Source organism: Drosophila hydei, unplaced genomic scaffold (genome assembly GCF_003285905.1).
Source record: "Drosophila hydei strain 15085-1641.00,03,60 unplaced genomic scaffold, DhydRS2 tig00008122-arrow-pilon, whole genome shotgun sequence".
Classification (NCBI taxonomy): Eukaryota; Metazoa; Arthropoda; class Insecta; order Diptera; family Drosophilidae; genus Drosophila; species Drosophila hydei.
In genome coordinates this window covers 3,685,089-3,708,821 of record NW_022045833.1, presented here as the reverse complement: position 1 = coordinate 3,708,821, position 23,733 = coordinate 3,685,089, and the positions used below count along the sequence as shown (strand labels likewise).

The 23,733-nt window shown below is 40.2% G+C and overlaps 2 protein-coding genes across 2 annotated transcripts in view; one reads left to right on the top strand and one right to left on the bottom strand.

Moving 5' to 3' along the window:
• Window positions 1-1,322: 1,322 nt before the first annotated feature.
• On the top strand, window positions 1,323-14,432 carry LOC111597665. Its single transcript, XM_023312488.2, has 6 exons — window positions 1,323-2,007; window positions 7,756-8,141; window positions 12,075-12,295; window positions 12,364-12,962; window positions 13,266-13,541; window positions 14,407-14,432. The coding sequence occupies exons 1-6, from the start codon at window positions 1,794-1,796 to the stop codon at window positions 14,430-14,432; spliced, it is 1,722 nt and encodes a 573-aa protein (XP_023168256.2). The 5' UTR covers window positions 1,323-1,793.
• A 1,837-nt stretch (window positions 14,433-16,269) lies between these two features.
• Window positions 16,270-23,733, bottom strand: part of LOC111597681 — a 74,869-nt gene continuing 67,405 nt past the window's right edge. The window contains 3 exon segments of the mRNA XM_023312511.2: window positions 16,270-21,110; window positions 21,233-21,427; window positions 23,582-23,677. Coding sequence (XP_023168279.2) covers window positions 18,561-21,110; window positions 21,233-21,427; window positions 23,582-23,677 — 2,841 coding nt within the window. The 3' untranslated portion in view covers window positions 16,270-18,560.

Below are 23,733 nucleotides of genomic sequence, written 5' to 3'. Positions count from 1 at the left end.
AGGCGCACTCGCGCCAAGCGACGAAATTTCGTAAATTGCAATTAAAGCAATTGAGTTACGCGGAAGCAAGCGATAAGAAAACGCTGCGTGTGCGGTTTTTGTTGCTGTTGCGTTGAAGAATGCACCGCAAAGTTCTATTTTTAGAACTCTGCAGCAGTAGAGCTTAAGCGAAGGCTGTTCGAATTCACGTCTTTACAGGTCGAACAACTGATCGCGATTGAATTCATTGATTAATTACTCAAAAATAAAGCTCAGAAATGAATTCATGTAATTTAATAACGGTTAAAGTTCTCTTGAAAACAAAAATCTGTCTCAATTGCATTGCCTTGCTGCTCATCCCTCACGGCTATTATACACACGTACACACACATACACGCACGCACACTGACATATGTTGTTTGAATTGTTTTCGATTTCTTACAACGCCTTTCGCTGTAATTTTCTTATTCTGCTTCCCATGCATGCGTTTTTTTTTTTTCGCTGAGCTTTTTCTGCAACTCGTTTGAAAATTGGGTTACAGAGCCCAAGACCAAAGCCCCAAACCAGCAAAAAAAAAAAATTAAAAAACGAAAACGAAAACAAAAACAAGGAACAAACCGTAAAAAAAAAAAAAAAAAAAAAAAAAAAAAAAAAAAAAAAAAAAAAAAAAATGCAAAAATCCGTTTGACGCCGTAAGCTCCATGAGTCAGAACTGTTGCAGTGATTGCCAAAGCAGCAGCACGAGCACCAACAGCAGAGGCCGCAGCAACAGCCGCAGCAGCGACTGTTGCTGTGGGTGAATCAGGTAGATAGAAGAAGAAGAAGAGCTGCTTTAGCTTGGACTTTATTTTTGTGTGCAAAAGATTTCGATTTCTCCACTTTTTGTTTTGCTTCTTTAAGCGTGTCTGCTTTGTTACTTGATTTGTAACGTTACATTCGGGTGTCTCTTGCCATTGTTTTTGTTTTCTTGTAACATGTGAGTTGTTTACGAGCAGCTGCAATAAATTTAAGAGAGACGACAGTAACTAAGTTAAGAGCAAGCTTAAACAACAATGTTAAAGGAGATCTATGAACAGTGCTGCCAGCCTTGAATCTATTTTTCAGCAAAAAAAATCGACTTAATAAACAAAATTTAAGTTATATATATTAAAATTAAACTATCACTTAAAGTCTTATATACGCAATGACAAAAAAAGTAAACGAGCTATATAACATGCTTTTGACAGGCAATGGCTAGGTGTTCTCTCTCGAACAAGCTAGTTTTTAGCGGTGGGCAAGCTAAAGTGCCAACATTGTCGAACGTCGACTCAATTGTGAAGCATCGTCGTCTGGCATTGCTCAAAGCTGCGCTCAGTTCGGTTCGATCATTCGTCGCAACAAGTCCACTAACGTCAGCGCGCTTCACACAAAGCGCAGTCGAGAGTCGAGGGTGGCGCAGTGCATGGCCCAGTCTCCATCTCCGTCTCTGTCTCCGTCTCCGTCTTCGTCTTCGACTTCGTGTTCGTCTAACCAACTGTAAAAAGGGCGCCCGAGTGCATTAATTGTGAGCATAAAATATAAAATAATTGTCGCTAATTTTTGGATACATTCGCGTGTGTGTCAAGTCGAACGTATTATGATATATTATGCAATTGGCCTTTGCTAAGTGAAAAGTCAAATTGTTTATGTGTTTGTGTAATGCGCTAGAGAAACGAAAAGAGCGAAATTCAAAGAAAAGTGAAGCCACCCAACCACAATCAGCGGCTTTAAAAAGCCGTTTAAAACAAATACAATAACAAAGAAATACAAACAAAAAGTTTAGCTGAATTTAAGACATGTCGCAGACAAAAATGGCGGCTGCAGCGACTGCGTCCACGGCGAACATTTGCGTCAGCTGCGCACGCCAGCGTCAAAGTCGACGCTGCGTCGGCGCCGACGTAGGCGTAGCAGCTGGCAGCAGTGCTATAATGCAAATTTATAGTGCCTGTGCCCTGCTCACACTGCTGACGGCCAGTGCTGCCTATGTGCAGAGTGCAGCCGTTTCCTTTGGTATGTTATTTTTGATATAAATACATTTTAGAGTTCCTTTATAACGTGCTTCCCCTGCCCGGTTTTCATTTTATTTAAACTTTAAAGCCTAAGAAACTGTTCGTCATTCATATTTCGCAAAAAAAGAACCCGTATTATATACTTATTATTTATTTGTAAACTGAATGATTCTATTATTCTTTACTATTATGTTTCTAGGGTTTCTGTGTTTATACAAAAATTCACTGTGTATGATGCGAACCACTGTCATTTGTATATGTTTTTTGTATGTATGCTTATTTTTCTGTTTGTTTTTTTGCGGCGACAATATGTGAACGCGAACTGTAAACCGGTCTTTGCCTCTCTCTCTATCGCTCTCTTATTCACATTGTTTTTATTACTTATTTATTTATTTTTTATCTCGATTTTTATTTTTTTGGATAAGCGAGTTATTAATGTTCTTATTGTTGTTTCAGTTATTGTACAGACCTTACAGAACTATGAACAAACTCTGACTTTTGTTTTCGTGTGACTGTTTCACTCTACTTTTTCGTCGCAGTTTCAGCTGTGATTCACATTCCAGCCTAGACGTAATAACATTAAAATAATTATTTAACACGCGGAAGCCACAGGCTTAAAACAAAAATAAATTAAAAAAAAACTATCTTACCTACAGACATATGCAAGTAAATGAATGAAGTAATGTTTTAATTACAGTTAGTAAAAGAGAGAGAGCGAGAGAGATTTAGAGAGTGGTAGAGTGGAGAACGAAAACGAGTGAGTGACCGACCTCGTTGTCATTGAAATACAGTTAAGACAAAGAACAAAAGTAGCGATGCCATGAAGTTCAGCAGCTTGCAGTTACCGTTAAGCTCTCGCCTCCTCCCTCCCTTCAATTCGCAGCCTCAGGCAACTGCAACGCTGGTTGCTGTTTCTGTGAACAAGCGCAGCTTTAAAACCCTGTGTTCCGTTGAACTTTTTAAGCATTAATTTGATGTTCCATTTCGGAAATATGCCAATTGCAGCTGGCGAAGAATGAATTGAATGAACAGACGAAATGAAGAAGATGGAAGAGAAATGTGCGATAAGAGCAGTGTGCGATGCACGCCTTACGCTTTGTACTATGCAAACATAAAATCAACCCTTGCAAAAACAAGAAGCTGCCAGATCTGCTTAATAGCCATATGCATATGATATGTGTACACACATGTATTCAGAGACTAACCGGTTGCTGACTGAATCAATTTGTTTAAAAAAAGAACAAATCAACAGTCCCACACACACACACTTGTACGTATGCTGCGAATCAGCTAGAACTGTTTTTGTTTTTCAATTTTTTTAGTCGTTTGGCAACAAGAAGTTAAGCTGCCTCTCACATATACACACACTCACACTCTTGCAGGCTTGTGCTAAGCTTTTGATCTGTTGATGTCATAAGAGTTCAATTAGGTGCAACACACCCACCCGTTTAACCCGTTGGCAGTTAAAATGCAAATAAAAGCTGTACAGTCGAAAAAAGAAGAGAAGGGGAAAGAGAGAGAGAGTGAGAGAGAGCAAAAACAGAGATAGGCTTTAGATGTGTGCGAGCGTCAAACAAGCGCTCAATTAAAATGCAAATTGACCGTTATCTGAGCTGACGGTCCGCGCTCTTATACACACTCTCTCACGCGCTCTCACACTCAAAATGGCGACACTTGAAGATGTTGCTCTTGTTTTTCTGTTTTGCGTGATTTTTTCATAGTTTGTCGTAGCTGTTGCTGTTGCTAGCCCACGCCCAACGCCCACTTACTTGACGCTTTATCTAAATTGGCGCAAACTATTTTGGCCAACAGCTCAGAGACACACACACATACACTACTACAAGCACTTACGTTGTTGGTAATTTTTTGCTAATTGCTAAAATGGCCGCCTTGATTTATGTATGCGACCGTTAGAAGGCAGCAGGCGATTCGCAGTCGACTGCAAGCATATCTTTGTGAGTGTGCGTGTGTATGTGGAGCCATGTTGAACCGGCTCGAGCAAGAACGGGCAATGCTCGGTCACGCTGCTGTTGGCAAACTGTGTGGCAGCAACAGTTGCCGTTAGGCTGCCTGCAATAAAATTGTTGCTGCTGCACGCAATGCCAAGCCAGCAACCAGCAACCAGCAGCCACAGCAGCAGCAGCAAGAAACAGTTAAAGCTGCATGCATGTCAAGTTCTTAGTATTTTGTTGTTGTTGCTTTTATTGTCTTGTTGTTGTCTTGTTTATAGTACAATTTATTTTATTTAGTTTGTTGCTGCTGCACAAACAAACAGAGAAACGGACAGCAGCAGCAACAACACACGCTTGACCTATAAGCGAAATTGGCCAACAGGAATTGTAGCATTGTCCACTCATTCTTTTCTCTAAAAATGTGTGTGCGTCTGTGTGTGTGGTGGGCTGGCACTTAACCCTTGCTGCTCTGACTTTGATAGTTGACCCAATTTTCAGCTGGCAAAAAAAAAAAAACAAAAAAATAGAAAAAAAATTAAAACTACACTCAAACGTTTTTTTCTTCTTCTATATTTTGTAGCTTTTTATGCGTCAAGTGTTTACTAGTCTCTTCTTCTTTCACTCACTCTCACTCTCACTCTTACTCCCTTTCGCTCTGCCTCTTCCACAGTATACTGCTGTGTAATTTGTTTTAAACAAAAACAACAACAACTTTTTTATTTCGAGTGCTTTGGCAGCACACTCAACGGCAATGCGTAGCTTTTTGTGTGCAACTGTATGCAACTGTGCGTAATTATGATGCTCTCTGCATGCAATATGCAACTTGCCACAGAATTTTTTATGTTATAGCCAGAGCCACAGCCAGCATCAACAGCAGCAGCACCAGCAGGCGTGGCACTCCAAACCGATGCTTGACAATTTACAAGCCAAGTGCTGCGCTTAACACATGAGCGAACTGCTGGCCCAAACAAGACCCAAACAAAGCCCCAAAACAAACAACAACAACTGCAAGGCTACAGCTATGTGTGTGTGCTCATCTGTGTGCGTGTGTGTGTTGCGTGCGTGTGCTGTGTGCACCCATTTTAGTAGGCACCTGTAGATCAACATTGACTGCCCTTCAGTTAAGTTCAGCCCTATTCAAGTGACCGCCACACACGGCACACGCACACTTGAACACATACACGCAACTACTCACACACACATTCACATACTCATACAGCTTCTCAATTATACTCGCCGCACACTCACGCAATTTTCAAATGTGTTTCAGCCATTGTAAACGCGATTCTGTAATCAACTTTAAACTGCCAACTAAAAAAATAAACAAAAAATATTTAAAACTTATTTTAAATACAATTTAAAATGTGTTTTCCACTCGATGTTTCCACTCGATTCTTTTGCTCTACATTTTGGCAATTTTCAGCTTTCTATTCAAAAGGGAGAAATTTCGGGCAACTCAGTTCATGTTCTGCTCTAGAAATTGAGACAAATTATTAACGGCACATTTATGAGCCCCCCCCCAGCCCAAAAAAAAAAGATCAAAATCCAGTGAAATTTTAGCCCTTTCTTTGCTTTGGTTGGCTGGCCACTTCTAACCTCCAACAAAACCCCATTGAACCAACAGTCCGGATCAAGCCAAATGCGTTTCTCGTCTGTTGCTGCAGTCAAGCACAACACTCATTTAACTTGTTATACGTTTCTATACGTGTATATGTGTGTCTGTGTGTGTGCTTTTAACCCAATTAGCTAAAGCTGTAACTAAAGCTAGAGTTCAGTGGCATAAGCCCCGACTTTTATAGCCAATGCTCTCAGTCGACAGACTCAATACAGCAAAGACAACAACAAAAATAAATAGGTAACAAAAAATACAAAAATTGTAGTAAACCTCATTGTTTTGCGGTGCTAATGGGCTGAAATTATAAGTTATGGCTCAATTTATCAGTCCATGCCGTCAGTAAAGTGTCAGAGGAACTAGTTTACTAGCAAAATGTAAAGCAAATGCATTTGTTTATCTCATATTTTACTTTCTTGTTGATGGATTAGAGCAGTTTCTCATGGAAGCAAATACATTTTTTTTTGGTATGATGCTGCTGATTTGGACTGAAAGCAATGTTTTAACGTGATACTAATATGGGGAATTTAGTTAATGGATAGAGTAGATTTATCACATAAGCTTTTTACACTTTTATATTTTTGAATTTTAAATGTACTCAAGGTAAGGAGAAGTATTAGAGGCTTCATTTTGTGTTTAGTAAGTGAACTTGAAAACGTTCCAGCAAAGTTAATCAAAATTACGAAAGGTTTAATTGACTTCAGTTGTACAAATCAACAGCTTGCACATGAATAAGTTTTAAGTTACTTTTATGAAATGGAGTGCTTAGCCAACCAAATTTCTGTCAAGAGCTTTAGCACTATAAACTTAATTTCATTTCAAATTTATGGTACTTTCAGAAATGATTTCTTAGTTCAAAATATAGCAAATTACTTTAAATAGAACTTAAAGCTGGCAAATGCTCTTAAGTCTTCTTAAAATTGAAAGCTGAGAGATTTCATAGAAATTTGAGCTTAAAACTTATGAATAGAAAATCTGTTTTCAAGTTTCTGTTCAATAACTAAAATAAGGCGTTTCGTGGTATTTGTTAAAATATAAAATTGAAATTGGTTTTAAATTTTATTCTTGATTAACAATTGAGCTCCAAAGTAATTGTTGTTGCCTCAAGCGCTCAGCATTGAGCTACATTTTGTAATCTGTTGGGTTTCAAATTAAATAATCGCAAACATATGGCAAACATACACAAAATGAATAACACATTATAACTATTAAATCAACTTATGAGCTAAAAACAATTTACGAATCATAAATGCATTTCGAGTGCACTTTTTCTGTTGTGGTTGTTGTTGAAGCTGAGCCCTGAGCATTCGAATAATTTATTAAAGTGCAGCACGTGTCCAGCCACTTGGCTATTAATGTCAAGTTCACAATAAACTATGCGTGAGTGTGTGTGACTGTATGCTACAGTGGCTGCAAAAAGCAAATGCAAATTGATTTTGCGCATAAACTTTTAATAGCCCAAATGCGTCGACAATTGCATAAGAAATGGCCAAGGCAGTGGGCGAGAGGCGGGTGCTGTAGCTGCCATAAAATGTAGCAACATATTATGTGTGTGTGTGGGTGTGTGAGCGTGTGTGTGAGTCAGTGACCCAGAATATAATGCAAAAGTAGTTTTCCTATAGCAAAACCGAAACGACAGCAACTGGCGGCACATTGTAAACCCATATTTCATTATTAACAAACAATAATAACAACTCGTACTCGTGTCTTATTAATTTAGCTATGTATGCGTGTGTATGTGTGTGCGCGCGCTTGTATCTTGTATCTTTAACCTCAGGCGCGCAAAGTTCGAGTGCGAGTGCAAAATAATTGAGCCGCAACTCTTGACGAGCTGCCGCTGCTGTTATTGCTGCTGCTGCCTTTATAGGTAGACTAGATGCATGTTATTCAATTATAAACTATATCAAATTAATTGAATTTCAGTTATGGATGCTATATATGTGCCTATATATATGTCTGTACACATGTGATACAAAGTAGCGCCAGCTATTTTTAGTTTGATTACATTTCTCATCTTCAGACAGAGACATGGCTTGGGGCATGTCGACAATGTGCTCTACATACATTCATATACATATATACATATATGAGTATAACTGATCAATATGTACGCTGCAAATTAGCAGCCCTTTGTAAATTTGTGCTTGACTTGACCAACTTTTACCTCTGTTCTCTCTTTCTACAGGTGATCTGTCGCATCCCACCTTTAAGCCGCTATGCAGCGTTCAGCATGAGCATTTCATCGAGAGCGATGGCAAAGAATCTAGTCTCATTATTGAACTGAAACCGGGCAGCTATGGCGCCCAACACAAGTCCTGCTCTCGCATACTGAGTGCCCCGCCCAGCTATGGTTTTATTGTGCGTCTTATTTTGCCCAAACTGCGACACACGCAACGCACAGACAATGGCAGCAACAATCCCTCTGCTGCAGCTAGTTCCAACATTATGCCCGCTTTAGTCAGCGCAAACAAACAGCCGCAGCTGCTGCCTGCTGGCATGCTAAATGCGACTGCAGCAGCAACTTCTACCTCATCGGCTGTTGTGGTGGGACGCACCTGTCCATTGAATATTGTAAGTACAAAAGATTGAAGTCTGTGTATCTGAGTGAATGTGCGCTCTAAATGCAAGCTAATCATGTTGGAAATTAGACAATAGATGGCGATAATGTAGATGCGAGCAGATGATAGATGTATAAAATTGAATGTTATCTATGATATTACAAAATTAGGTTTGTTGAGTGATTGTGTATGCATGCTAGAAGTTCGTATAGATAAAATAGTCAACTGTAGGTATTAGAACAGGTGCCCAAAAAACTACAATGCAAGCTCAAATAAGCTTTTATCCGCTAGATGGCGCTCTATTAGTAAATAATAAGATACGATATATAGATATAGATATTGAATATAAAAGAGAATTAAAATAACTAAGAATAAAGAAGAATAAAGAATCAAGATGAATTAAAGGGTAAAATAGATGACGCTGTATAGATAAATCTTACAAAAGCGTAGCCTTATAAATATAAAACATAAAACAAACTTCTATAGAATGATTGATCAAGAAAAATTAGCAAATACAATAAAGTATAAACATCAAGTTATTCTCTTAATAATAATAAAATACTAAAATCAAGTTATTCATGTTATAATTTCAAAACTTCATGTTTTTCAATGAACTAGAAATAACATTAAGTAAGGGACTAGATGTCTCCAAGGTTAATCTACATATGAGTGACATAAGAAACAAAGCAGTTATTGGAAATCAACTTTCATAAAAGAAATTCTTCCCACAAAATTATATAATGAAGTTCGCAGACAAGCAATAATTAGTGTAATAAATTAATAGATTTTCTACCTCAAAATGCCCAATTATATAATTACTAGAGTCAGTTAATGATCATATTCGAAGTTAATTTGCTCTTGTTTAATAAATAACTAACGTTAATAGCTTGTGCTAATCATTGTTATGCCTAAAACGGTGCAGAAGGGCTGCGGCAGAGCGCCAATAGCGCAGCTCACATTAAGCCATGCACAATCAAATAGTCAACAATTAATTAATTTAATGAAACCAGTTAGCTGTTGACTAAGTGCTGCATCAGTAGCTATTTGATAAGTGCATCTAATGATTGCCAATTGATATTGTGTTATGCGATATGGTTTTCGTGTGCGACTCGATTTTCTCATTAAGAACAAAAGCTGCAAATTGTGTGACATATTCGCAATGCGCAAACAGAGAACAGCAATAACAATAACAACATTTGCATATGCAGGCAAGCCAGACAAAGAAATCATTTATACAGTTGAACAGATGTAGATACAAGTATATATGCATATATATATATAACTACCTGTGCAGCTACAGCTACAGATATAGATACAGCTACAGCTACTGCTATAGATTCAGATACAAAGGTAGAGATACTGGCAACCGCACCCGCAACTGAAACGTTGATATCCTCACATGCGCAGCACAATTTCATGGCTTAAAGACTGTCCACGTTTCATTGCTGTCAAGCTGCCTGTCAGCCATACAGTCGACTCTCTGATTATCCGTCCGTTCGTCTGTCTGTAGGACCGTCTGTCCGTCTGTCCGTCCGTCTGTCTGTCTGTCTGTCTGTCTGTCTGTCGCAGTAGTATTTATGGCAACGCAACGTCATAGCCGCAACTGAAAGTGTTGTCTATTTGTGCTGGTTGCGTTGCGTCTCGTTTCGTTTCGTTTCGTTTTTCCTGGCCAAATGAGACAAACGTGTTTCAAATACACAAAAACTTTTTAGAACTCACAGCAAATGCCAAAAACGGGCGCGCTTATGCAAATCGCACGCGCTTGGAATATATGTCTCGTTAACTGAGTACAGAAGCCAGCGACTGCTTGCTGCCTGCTGCCTGCTGGCTGCTGGCTGCTGGCAGCTGCCTCCCAACAAGCCCCTCTCCACCCACTTCCCTTCGCTCTCGCCTGTCGCCATAGCTCGACTGCTCGACAAAGAGTTATCCATAATTTATCTATTTCAGTGTCGCATTAGTTGCACTTGCTTATTGGCTAACTCAACTCTAGTATATTTGTTAAATTGACAACGAAATTAACTGTAATTGAGCACAATTTGAAATGTCAAAATGTCTTGTGAAAACCGCAAAATAGGTCAGAATGCCCGCCCCTTACAAAGCCACAATACAATTAGCCACAATACTAGAAGTACTCGATGTTCACATACACACACAAGCACACACACTCATACAATCAAATCAAGTTTTGTTAACCTTCCGAGCCGAGTCATAGGCAGAGCATAAATTAGAATCAAAGCACTAAAGTCACAATAGCTCACAGCTTGGTCTTTATTTTTGTCATTTTGAGGCGAGTTCAATGCTAAAAAGCCAAACACACAAAATCTCACACATTTTGTTTTTGTGGTCACGCATGCGCAGTCAAGAGTACTCAGACACACGCACACACCCACCCATTCATTCGCTCATTCACTCATTCATTCAAGTCAAAGTCAAAGTCTAAATGGTTTTCACTTTGATGCTAGGTGCAGATTTTGCCAAACTAACTCTAATTGCGTTAGCCAAAAGAAAGAAAACCTTGATTTGCTAGCAAAAGTCTTCAGATATTATCTAAATGAGGGTACACATTTATGAATATATGTATATAATATATATACTATATATGTATAGTAAATCCTGATAGCTTTGCTTTGTATATTATTCTGTACTGCTTAAGCTCAAATATTTGAGTTCGACTCGACTAATTTCACTGTAAAGCTAATGAGTGTTGTATCGAAGAATTGGTAGCCAAAGGTTGCAAGCTTATTAAATGTTTTTGAATGCGAGTTAAAATTGTTTGGCAAGTCATTCTAAAATATGATAAATAAAAAATGATAAAGATTTTGGATCAGAAATGAAAGTAGTGTGAGATATAATAAGGAAGAGATATATTCATTTCAGCACTGCTCATTTTGAATGCCAATCGAATGTCGTCATTCAAGTCAGAAAAGGTATAGTGTTTCAAATCAGGCAAAAAAGATGCAAGTTAGAGTCAAACGAAGTTTAAGAGTGTTGATTTTGGAATTAAGTTTATGGAATTGGAGGCTTAAACAGGCAGATGGACAGATAGACGTATACTTGGTGAGCGAGTGGAATCTCTTGAAAATTGTTGGTCTAAAAGCTCTGAGTAACTTATGACTAGCAAGCTGCTGCTGAGTAAGATTTATATAAGAGTTAAATAAATATTGAATTTTGAATGTTAAAGGCTTTTATAGCAGATTTTTGTTATATCTACAAAGAAACACAAAAAAAGGTAAAGAATTTAATTTATTTTTTTAAGAGCGATTATCATATGATGTCGTCGCTCTGGCTTACTTAATTCAATCAATATTTATTTAGCTGCAACTATATTTAGTTTAAGAATAGCAACTAGCAAATTTGAATAAATATTTGAGATGCTTAACAGACGATATAATCATAAATTATATAGAATCTACGACTTGTGAGCTTTCTGCTCTCAGCTTTGCATATTAGTTATATATAGAGGTGAATGTGTCCATAAATGCATATATAATATATGAGTTTAGAGTTTCGCATGTGCTACCTAAAATTGCTTTTTGCGCGAGGTATATAAATATAAATAAAAAATATAAATATATAAAATAAATATATAAATGCTTCTGAACGTAAATATTTAATTTGCAATTATTATTGCTGTTTCTCATGCCGAATATTCAAAATGTATTCGCAGTTGACTGTTTATTGTGCACGTTTACATCTTTGTTTAACTAAATAATTTATATCACGTCGTTTTTTTGCGTTTGCCTTTGTGATTGTTTTTGTGTTTGTGCTTGCGTTTGTGGGCGTGAAAAGATTTGAGTGATTTTTATTATACGAAGTTTTTAGACCCAATTTTTTGTGTTTCTTCCATTTGCATTTGTTATGCGAGTCGCGTAAATTGTTTGCGCATGCGCGAGCAAATATTGGAGCAGTTCTCTAATTTTAATTGATTTGATGTTTGCCTTTGCAGTTCAGCTCTTTGGATCCGCATACGGCTCAGTGGCGCGTGGATCCCTGCCAGCTGGAAGATACCGCCTCCGAAATGGAGGATCCGGTACGTCTGTTTCATGGCCGCGTGCGTATTGTGTGGGAGCATGGAATGCATGCGCTCAAGTCCAAGCTAATGGTCACGGTGCTTGGCAAAGGTGAGCAGTGCAAGGATGAGAGCAAGCATCAGTGCCTGAAGATTGGGTAAGTCAGGAGAAATGACTTAAAGAAATATTAAATTTAATAGATTTCTCTTTGTTCTATTCGAACAGGGACGAACCCATTCTATGCATCTCCAAGGAGCTGGCGTGCGATGGCATACGCCATTGTCCCTACAGCAATGAGTATGACAGCGACGAGGACTACGAGCTGTGCTATAAGCAGCGTCGTCCGGGTGCTGGCACGCTACCCTCTGCGCTGGAATCCGATCTGTTTGAGCAGTTCGCCTTGGAGGTGTTTCGCAATCTGTTTGCTTACGATGCGCCCACAGCGCCGGAGGATATACCACAGCGCAATGGCAGCGCCGGCGAATCGGAAGCAGCCGCAGCAGCAGCAGCAGCTTCAGCTGTGGTCAATAACAATTCGACGACGCAGCTACGTAAAGTGCACACCAAAGACATGAAGAAGCCGGATCAAGGTTCACCCAATGCCATTGGCACTCAGTTCTCGCCTGAGCTGGATGCCAAGGCACAGGATAATGCCACAGTGGATAACGGCAATGTAAATGGCAGCGGTGCTGGCAGCGGCTTCACTCGTCGCAACTCCACCCGCGGCGGACTCCACTCGGATCTATCGAAGTACGGGCCGTGGGGCTACCTAATGCTCGGCATGCTACTCTGCGGCGGCGCGCTGCTCATCTGCGGCCTCTGGGGTACGTTCAATTGCACACTTTTGTAGTTAAAGTAAGACATAGACATCTATATTTATGTGAGTTTTCTTGTTCGTGTTTTGTTTCGTATTCTTCGTACATTGCGCATGCCATTCAACTTTTACCCGTATCTCTGTATCTATGTATCTTTGTATCTCTGTATCTATGTCTATGTCTATGTCTAACTTTCGCAACTCGCCATTAACTGCCTTCTGCCTTCTGCCTGCGTCCTTTGTGGCCGTCATCTCTCAACAGTTTCCTGTTGTCGCTTGAGCTCTCACATTCAATCCATACGTACACTTACAGCTTCCGCATCGCAGCACGCTGTCAACAATGAGCGCGAGGCAGCGCTGGCCGCAGCCAATGCAGCTGGCATGGATCCAACCAGTGTCACCTCGCCACCCAACTACGAGGAGCTGGATCCGCCGCCGGCATATTCCGTGCTCTTTCCCAATCAGAAGGCCGCCAGCAGTAATACGCTTAATGCGCTGGATGGTGCGGTAGCTAGCACAACAGCCGCGGCAGCAGCAGCAGCTGCAGCAGCAGCAACAGCAACAGCAGCAATAACAACAACATCAACAACAGGAGCTGCAGCAACAGCAGCAACAGAACAATCACAGCAGCAGCAGCAGCAGCCACAACAATCAGGAGACGAGCCAACAACAAACTAGCTCTAAGCCTGACATTAAGGTCGCCTTCAATTGGGCGCATCTGGCAAAGTAGTTTAGGTTTTAGGTTCCAACTTCTTTGACTGACTCTGATGCAATTAGTTTAGAAAAACAAGTTATTAGTTATAGTCCTTAATTGTAACTCTACGTTTAATGTTTAACTAGATATGTATGTATAACTGGTCAATCCGATCTACCCCGAAGCCCTCCATGTCCTGGGATATGCCAAGCATGCCGATGCGACAGTCTTATATTTAAATACAGTTCAAACGAAATGTTCAATTGCCTGCAATGTGAAAGAATAATACTTATACTATGTAATAAACCTTTTAACTATGTAAAACCGATTGTAAACTTATGACAAATTGTGTAAAAGCGTCGACATGCCAAGCATGCCGCACGGAAAATCCTAAATTCGAACGAAATGTCAAGATACCTATTCTTTAACATTTAGTTATAATATGTAATGAAAACGATTGTAAAAATGACAAATGATAACGATAACAATGACAAGTCGCATATATTTTGTATCTTGGTTAATGTAAAATTTAATGTGATATATATTATAAATAAAATAATCAAATCTAAAAATCAAACTTTTTTCTGTGTGTGGGTGTGGGTGGTGGAGTGAGCATATTCTGAGTAAAGTCGACTGAACTACCAGGCGCACAGAAATGCTTAGCTAGCAACTGCGTGATTTAATTTTTGCTGTTTGACCTTGCAGGTATACAACGAAAGTATGCTACACAAATTAATATACCGATTATTTCGACATGCAGCCCAAAAGCATGCCAAGCTTAATTAATTAAAGTATGTTCAATGAATTAATTTGCAGCCTAAACTTATGCAATAATTTTTGCTGAAAACTCCACTTTTTACATCGAATTCTAATCGTGTGTGGCTGGCTGGGTGGGTGGTTGAGTGAGTAAATTCTGAGTAAAATCGACTGAACTACCAGGCGAACAGAAATTCTCAGCAAGCAGCTGCGTAATTTAATTTTTGCAGTTTGCCCTCACGGGTATGCAACAAAATCTTGTTTTTGGACCGCTACTCACGAAAGTATGCTACACAAAAAATAATTTGACCATCCCAGAAGTATGCAATTTTAAATTGATTTAAATTGGCAAGATTCTTTAATTTGCAGTCTAAAAGTATGCAATAATTTTTACTGCAAAATTTGTTATCCAAAAATCAAATAAAACTCAGTTCACATTTTACATCGAATTTTAACATCATTGTTTTTATTTTTGTTTCCATTTATTCGGGTAAATTAAAAGGGTGTGAGAGCTGTGTTTGGATTGGCCACAAGAGCCAGATTGGGGAAACAGGCAAAGGATAGCGAGGATAATTTTTACATATCAATTACATGTAGTGCTAAAATGATTTAAGTTGCGTTTCGTTTTGTTGTTGCTTGAATTCCATATTGTTTATATGCTTGAATTTAAGTCTATTTACTAATGTCTAGAATGTCTAAATGGATTTGCTTAGTTTTCGTTTCGTTTTTTTCATTTTTCATTTTTTTTTTGTTTTTGTTGTTCCAGTTGATATATATGTTAGTTGCACTGATATCTTTGCCGGATTGCCTTACGTGTTACACACACAATACATACATATGCAAATGTATGTAAGTGCATCATATATTTAGTTTGTATATTTGCTACAAATTGTTCTATACTCCTTGCTGTTTCTGGGCTGCGTGGTGTTGGCGGGGGGTACGTGCGCACGTTCCTTTCCTTTACCAAATAGTCTAAACTGTTTATGGATTAGCATTAACATACATTCTCGATTTGTAATGGTTTTCTGACTTTAACAATACTTTACACTAAACAAACAAAATGAAGCATCAAATTGTCTTTATTTGCTTCTGCCAGCTGAGCTGCTAGAATTATTATAGTTAAATGTTCGTTTTAGTTATATATTTTAGTTCTACTTTTACTTAATTGCCAATTTCAGCATTTCACGTAACTCGATTTTGTTTATGTGTTTTACTTTTTGCATTTTCTATTTTGTGTTTAAATTACATACTCATAAGATTTGGGCGTTTTTCATGTTCATCGACTTCATTCATTTTACATTTGTCTTAATGCCTAGAAACTGATCAGATCTGACTAAACATATACACTATAGATACATATATATATATATCTAAATATTTGCTATAGATCGTATAATAAATGGGTGCTCAATGTGTTTGGTGCAGCAAATTGTTGTAGTGTTTTCATTTCCTTAGTGACTAAAATAGGCCATAGGGGTACACTTAGAATAATATATGTGTAAGTACTTCAACAACAATGTGGTTAGAAAAAACGATGCCTAATAAAATGTTGCTCTAGTTTCTGCGCTTGTCTTAGTTGAAAAGTCATTAAAAATCAAAAATTCAAATTCAAAATTTTACTGCACAAATTTGCTGAGTGCTAAAAAACTGTTTTTGCTTTTGCTTTCGTTTAGTTTTTCTTATAGACTACAAAATACGCAGCTCGCTTAGTTGAGGCTCGTGTACAATTTTACTTAACTCTTTCCTACACATACATACATATATATATATATATATATATATATATATATATATATATATTTATTTAATACTTATTTATGTTCAGTGTAAAATTGGACGCCAAATTAATTAACAAAAGAAAGTAAATCAAAGCCTTAGAAATATATATATATTTGGAATCAATGTAATTAATTCTTCAGTGCGCTCAAAAGTTTTACGCAAATAAATTCATATATTAAGTGCATAAGTGTGTGTGTGTGTCGGTGTGTGGGTGTGTCAGTGTGTGTGTGTATTAGAGAATTCAGCTTGTTTTTTCGGTTTTTGTTACGTTGTCAATATAAATAAGGCCAGTGGATACGCATACATCATAAAAGTACAATTATATATATTACTTATAAATACTAAGTTTAGTAATCATCTTATATACATTATACGATCTTTAGTGGTTGTTATAAAAGCGCACGCACACAGACATACACAGCTGTATGCATGTGTGCGTGTGTGTGTCTGTGTTAAAGACTAAAGTTCTGTCAATGCCTAGAAGCCGCAACTTATAGAGTCAAGCCTTATAAATATTCCACTAATCGAATAGCTTCTCCACTCTCCTGCTCCTTCACTCACTCTTCCCCTCTCTTTCTCTCTCTTTCCGCTTCTAAGTAGGTTTTACTTAATTTTTTCTTTTATTTAGCTTAACTTTGTTTATGTTTAGTTTTTGCATTCAAAGTTGTTTGGTATAAAAAATAGAAAAATTTTGTGGCAATAAAAACATTTTGTCTCAAATCATTTTGGTTTTTCCTCCTCTTCTTCTTCGTCGTCTTCCACTTCAAATAGTTTGTAGTAATAAAATCTGCTTAGCTGCTACAAGGTTGTATTAGAGGGTATACAAGATGCTGTCGCTTTCAACACTAAATACAATGTGAAACACGGATATGAATGACTTAAGCTAACCTAGAAGTATTCTCTCTTTATATATATATATCGCACATATACAATATATATATATATATAGTATACGCTGCTGATTGCTTAAAAGTTGCTCGAAAAATTAGTGTTAACATACATATAGCATGCATGCTTATTCTATATTAACTATATGCGGCGATTTCTCAAGCGATTTAAAAGCACAATTGTTCGTGTCACTATGTGCCTATGTGAGTGTGTGTGTGAGTGTGAGTGTGTGTGTAGGTGTATTGTGTATGTTTCTGCGTGTGTCAAAGTCAAAGCTAAGCTGCTGTGTCAGCTCTTTCATAAACTGGTTTCATTTAAAAAACCGAAAAAAAACTACTCGTTACTTGTTACTCGATACTGCTAACTAGTTACTTATTAATCGTTACTTGTTACTTGTTAGCCATAAGTTGTTACTCGTTACTAGTCACTTCATAATCGTCACTTGTTACTCGTTAGCTGTTGTGGGCAAGTCGACACCTCTAATGTAAGTAACGAGTACTCGCTAGAAGTTGTTGCTTTTTACTCGTTGCTTTGAACTAGCTACTCGTTGGAAGTTACTCGTTACATTTGTCTAGTTGCTTTTTACTTTAAATTCGTAGCTCATAACTTTTTACTCAAGCCTGACTACTCGTTACTTGTTATTGGTTACTAACGTATTATTTGATAGTCGTTACTCGTTACTCGCTACTTCTAACTCGTTACTTGGAACCTGTAACTCGTCAGGTGCTACTCGTTACTTCTCACTTGTTACGCGTCACTCGTTAAAAGTTACACAATTCTTCCTCACTTCTTACTCGTTACATCTAACTCGTTACTTGCTACTCGTGACTCGTTACTTCTTTTTCAGCACTTGCTACTCGTGACTAGTTAGTTTTTACTCGTTACTTCTTACTTCTTACTCGCTACTTCTTACTCCCTACTCCCTACTCGTTACTTGTTACTCGTTACTTACTAAAACTTACAATGTCCGCTACGTGTCGAAGACGTTTCACTTCCTGATGCTCTCTTTCTTCAGTTTTTTTTATTTTCCAATGGTATGGCGCAGTTGTTGTTGTTGGTGATGGTGTTTCTTGTTGTTGTTGGTTGTTGGTTGTTGGCTGTTGGTAGTTTTTATCGCTTGTGAAAATTGAGTGTCAGACAAACGATGTGATGATGCTTCAATGCTCTATCCCACAAAGTCCTCAACATTAACGACCTGGCTGTAAAATGGGGAAGGCGGGGCGAAGACGAGGTTCCACTACCACAATAGTTGAGAGCCCGAGCCCAAGTCGCCAAAAAAAAGAACGTACACTGGACTCTAACTGGGGGCCAATTTGTGCGTTTGGATTTTTGTTGGTTTTCAGTTTTAAGTTTTTGTTTTGTTTCCTTCGGTTTTTGCTGCTTGTCGAGCGAGTCTTTTGGTTAGTTCCATTTGTTGGTTTTTTGTTTGTTTCCTTTTTAGTTTTTGTTGTTATCCTTTTTGGAGATACTCGGCAGTCGCTATGAGCATAACTAACAATAATTACCATTACCATACCACGGAAAGGTCCAGCACCATCAGTGCGGAAGCATCAAAGGTCGTGCCGTGCTGGTCAGTCTCTGATGTGACTTATCTCCGCCGCCACCGTATTCGTCGTAGGCCAGCAACGGCGAGATCTTGAGGCCCGTCTTCTCTGGGATGATCTTGAAGTGCGGCTGGTCGGCGCTGACCAGCAGCGGGCGTTTCATCGACGAGTGCAAATACTCGTGGCCATGCTGAATATTGCTGGAGGCGGCGCCCAAGGGTCGTCGGGTGCTGGGCACATTCATTTTCTTGCACGGCTCCGGCTTGCTCTCATAGTTCAGCTGACAATTCTCGGGCGAATATTTATTCGGCTTGTATATGGAGAAGATGTTGTTGATCAAACTCAGCGCCGAGTGCCCGCCAGCCGAGGCATGGTGTATGCCCGCCGTCGGCTGCTGGGTGAGCACGCTGCCCAGCGTCGTGTGCTCCGGATAGAAGTTGTTATACTGATACGTGGGCAGCGTGTCCGCAGTCGGATAGACCTTATGGCCCCCGTAGCCATAAGCTGGTGCTGGTGGCGCTGCAACGCCATGATGTCGTTGCTGCTGGTGATGGTGGTGCAGCGAACCAGCGGGATTCTCAAAAAAAGTAAAGCCCGTCGCATTGTTGGAGGAGCCACTGGAATCTAGCTGCGGCGGCGACGGCATGCCCTCCAGCAGCGACTTCTTGATCATCAGCCGCTCGTGCTCCCGATCGTGCATGTCAATGGGCTGCCCGTTGTTATAGCAGCGCACGTTCACGTTCTTCACCTTCAAATTGCTGTGCATGTTGCGTCGCATGTCCATGTTTATGGGGCTGGGCGGCTTGTCCAGCTGTTCCCAATACTTTTCCAAGTCGATATTGAAGTCCTCCAGATCAATCTCTGTCGTGTCCGAGCAGCTGTCCTCGTCGAACAGGCTGGGCGGCTGCACCTCCAGCAACGATTTACTGCGCGTGGGCCGTGGATAAAGAGCGTAGCGTCGGCCCGGACTAGCCATGTGGCTCTGCGCCAAATAGCGCTCGTCCTCGTCGAGGAACTTGTCTTGGAGCAGCAGACGTTCACGCTCGGCGCGTATAAACTGCTCCAGGTCGGTGTCGTAGCGGCAATGCATATGCTCCTCCTCTTCGGCGGCCGGATGATGGCCCGGACAGTGCGGCCGCCTTGTCGCCCGGTGCTGAGGCTGGCGATGGCAGCAATAGTCCTCTGTCGCACAGCAGCAGATCACTGTGGTGGTGGCTGGAGCCGGTGGTGGTGGGGCCATTGGCAAGCGCTGACCCCGACCCAGCCGTTGATGATGCAGATGATCTGCTGCCTCTGCGCGCTCCTCAAACAGCCAATCGGCGGGCGAGCGCAGATTTCGATTCAAATTCAAATTCAGATTCCTGTTGCTGCCAGCGCTGGCACCGGCGCCGGCGCCATAAGCATCCAACCGCCGCCTGGACCCAGCATAGATATCATCCAGCAAGCACTTGGCACTGGTGCACTGCTCCCGCGCACAGCAGCTATGCGCCAGCGCCCGCTCGTCCAGGCTATTGCTGTACAACATGTTCATGCTGCGTCTGTACGCCTCGCGCTTCTCTCGCCGCGTGTTCGAGGCAGGCGGCAGCTCGTAGTCAATGATATCGAAGGGCATGGTCTTTGTCGAGGCGCTAAACGAGTACGATTTGGGCACGCCTGCGCGATTCTTCAGTATGGACGTCGTGGCTGTTGCACCTGGGCCGCCCGCCTCAAACACATTGCCCTCGAAGCAGCAGCTCTGCGATTTCGGATACTGAAATTCCTTGCAGCTTTTCGAGCGTTGCAGTCCGTAGCCGGGCGAGCCTTCGCCCTCGCCACGGCGCTCACGCATGGGCAGCGCATCGTCTGCATACTTCTCGTCCTGTTCGCGTATGTCGCGCAGGATGCGGTTGCTATAGCTGCCATATTTGAGGCAGTCGGGCACGTAGTCTTCGTCGAGATCATCGGAGCGATTGGAGTAAATGTTGTCCGTATACCAAGTGGAGTCCAGCTGCTTGGGCTTGGGCTTGGCCAGCAAGAGTTTGTCCCGCTTCGACTGTCGATAGCTCTCGAAGCAAATGTTCTTCATCTTCTCCAGCTTCTGTTCGCGTATGCGCTCCCAGTTCTCCCAGTTCTTGTCGTTCTTGTTGCGGCCAGAGAGTATGAGCACATCCTTGTCCTTGTCCCAGATGAGGCCACCATCTGCATCGCTGTACTCAATGTTCAGACGCTTCGTCTCGCGGCTGGGCGATGTTTGCGTCTGTGATTGCGTTTGTGATTGTGCATGGGTAATGGGTATAGAGCTGCTACTAGCTAAATTGTTATTATCGGTAACTACGATTCTAATTCTACGCTTGGTCTTGTCGCCTGCGCCTGGGGCACGCGACGTTTGCATTGATGATTTTGCAGGCGGCTCTTCCTCTTCTGGCTGTCACACCTCCTGCAGATACTTGATGGGACAATAGCCCTGCCGATTGTCCGCCGAGCGCACCATGACCATGCCATTAACCTCATCGCCAGTCTAAACGGGAGCAGAGACAGAGACAGAGATGGAGAGAGGGGGAGAAGTTATGGCAAAAGTCTTAAGCATTGCTTAACTCTCACTTTATGTGCTACTCTACGGTTCTTTATAGTGGAACTTACCTGTATAACTATTTGGTCGCGTAACAGGGTCATGTTCTCGCCCCGCTCACCGTCGGACACCTGCAGATTGTGTGTCACCTGTAATGGCTTCTCGTTGGCATTGAGACGCACGCAGTACTTGGATGGAAAGAAGCCGACGCGTCCCAGCACTTTGCCCTTCCACCAATCCGGATCGGCGGTATCGATGACTGTCACCTGCGGACAAAGCGTTCTGTTAAGCAACAGCCATTAACTGCAGCCGCGCCGCAGCTACTTGTCCTTGCGAGGACACAATGGCAACCAGAAAAAAAGTAGTGGAAAAATAAAAACAAAAGCTGCCGTCATTGCTGCTCCTGCTGCTCGGCTTGGCTTGGCTTGGCTTGGCTTGGCTTGGCTTGGCTTGGCTAATGCATATGTAAATATCTTGCACAATTTGCCAGCGGCCATGGGGGCGTATGCGCAATCGCACTGCCAATCAGTGTATGTGTGCAGAAGCTACACTCCCCCCGCGCCCCTCTCAGCCCCCTGCAACTACTAATATTGCTATTTTTTTTATACTTTTTCTATTATTTTCCACTGTGTACATAATAAAAATGCGCTGTGTACATTATAAATGAACCAGTTTCTGCTGCTGCTGCTGCTCTTTGTTTTGCTCTCGGATTCGTTTTTGCACATATTGAATATATTGTTGTATATATACACAAATACATATGTCTCTATATGGGTTTATTTATGTGCGTTTGCTTAGACCAAGCAATTTCCTGGACTGCCATTGTCCTTGCTTTATGTGTTTGCGCGAGATAAATTCGCAGTTTAGCGGATTAAACAAAGCGTTTTTGCTTATTTATACACTGCCTGCAAAAAGTATACGCACACTGAATACTAACACGCTGCGACCAGAGGCTGCACTGCGCCTACAGAGTATGCAAAGCATATGGCAGACTGAGTCTAGCAGAGACTGCCAGAGACTGTAGCGTATGCAGAGCAAATATGAGTAAAGAGTCTGGACTATGCTGGGGCGTAGAGGCTGAGAGCGGTGCACTTCAGTTGGCTTTTTGATACAGAGCTGATAGCGCTTAAGCTCTAGTTCTCTAGTTCTTCTAGTTTATAGTATAAGATGGGAGATGGTAGTTGAGTGTAAGCTGTCTAGAACTTCGAGCCTTGCTGTTAGATAAATATTTAAAGAACCTAAATCAGTTTCATTTTGAATGGAACGATTTTTAATTTTTGGTATCGACCCATGCTTCATACACTCCTGTCATTGGATTAGAAACCCATACAAAATGTATTCACTGTGTGATTTAGAATGTGATCTATCGACTAGGCATTAATCGTCTTTGTTTTCTTTCTAAAAGCTGCAGCTAATTCTAGCTTAGCTAAGGCAAAATATGCCAATGATATAGCCCTTAGATTCATAAAACAGTTTGTTATATTTTGGACTCAAAATGTTCACTTTATGTCTGTTTTTTGCTGATCATTATTAGTTAGACATAAAAAACCAAATACAGTAATTAAAGCTTGCTAAGCTAATAAAAGTTTGAGATTAGAAATATTAAAAAGATCACATTGTCGTATTAGTTATAATAGATATAAATATGATTATAGTTAAATCTATATAAATATATATATATATATATATCTATATATACAAAAAAAAAAAAAAAAAAAAAAATATATATATATATATATATATATATATATATATATATATAGATAAGAAGATATTTGTGCAGTGTCCAACCAAGATAAATATATATATGTATAGTAGATCTATTATTTAGACATAAGGATAGTTACAATGGCTAGCAAATGCCAGTCGAATAGATTCTTCTGTCTAAGACATTCTGAAGCGCCAAACACACTAAACTTGAGACGCTTAAGAAAGCCATTGTTCGTGAGTGGGCTAAAATACCCGCAAGTCACATTCAGACAGTTTACAATGCGCTTCTTAATCGTCTCAAGTCAAGTCTCAAGTCAAGGCAAAAGGTGGTCCTATCAAACCAAAGTGAATTGATTCTGAATTCTTGATTATTTTACACAAGCTGCACTTTGAAATAAAGAAAAATCATTAACTGAGAGTAACACTAAGAGTATTAGACTGGGTATATACTAAAACTAGTTATAAAGATTACTATAGTCTAACTGATTATAAGAATATTTAGCACTAGGTATAAAGATAAATTAGATAAAAAGTTTCCCTTTGGTTAAGAATATATTCCATAGATAAATAGACATCTATGGACCCCTTTCGCATACCAAGGCAATTCTATGCAGGAGGAAATATGCCCCCAACTAGCCATAACAGTATTTCACAATTTTCCGCTGTTCCCTTTTATGCTCTCTCAGTTGCCAACACAATGTATAACTCACCTTATAGCCCGCTTTCAGATCCAGCTCATCGGCATGCCGCGCCTTGAAGTTGTAGAGTATAACGTACAAATTGGTGGGCAACAAACGATGCGATTTCTTGAAATTGGAAAGACATTAGAAGGCGCTGCTAATAAACAACATGCCACATAGAA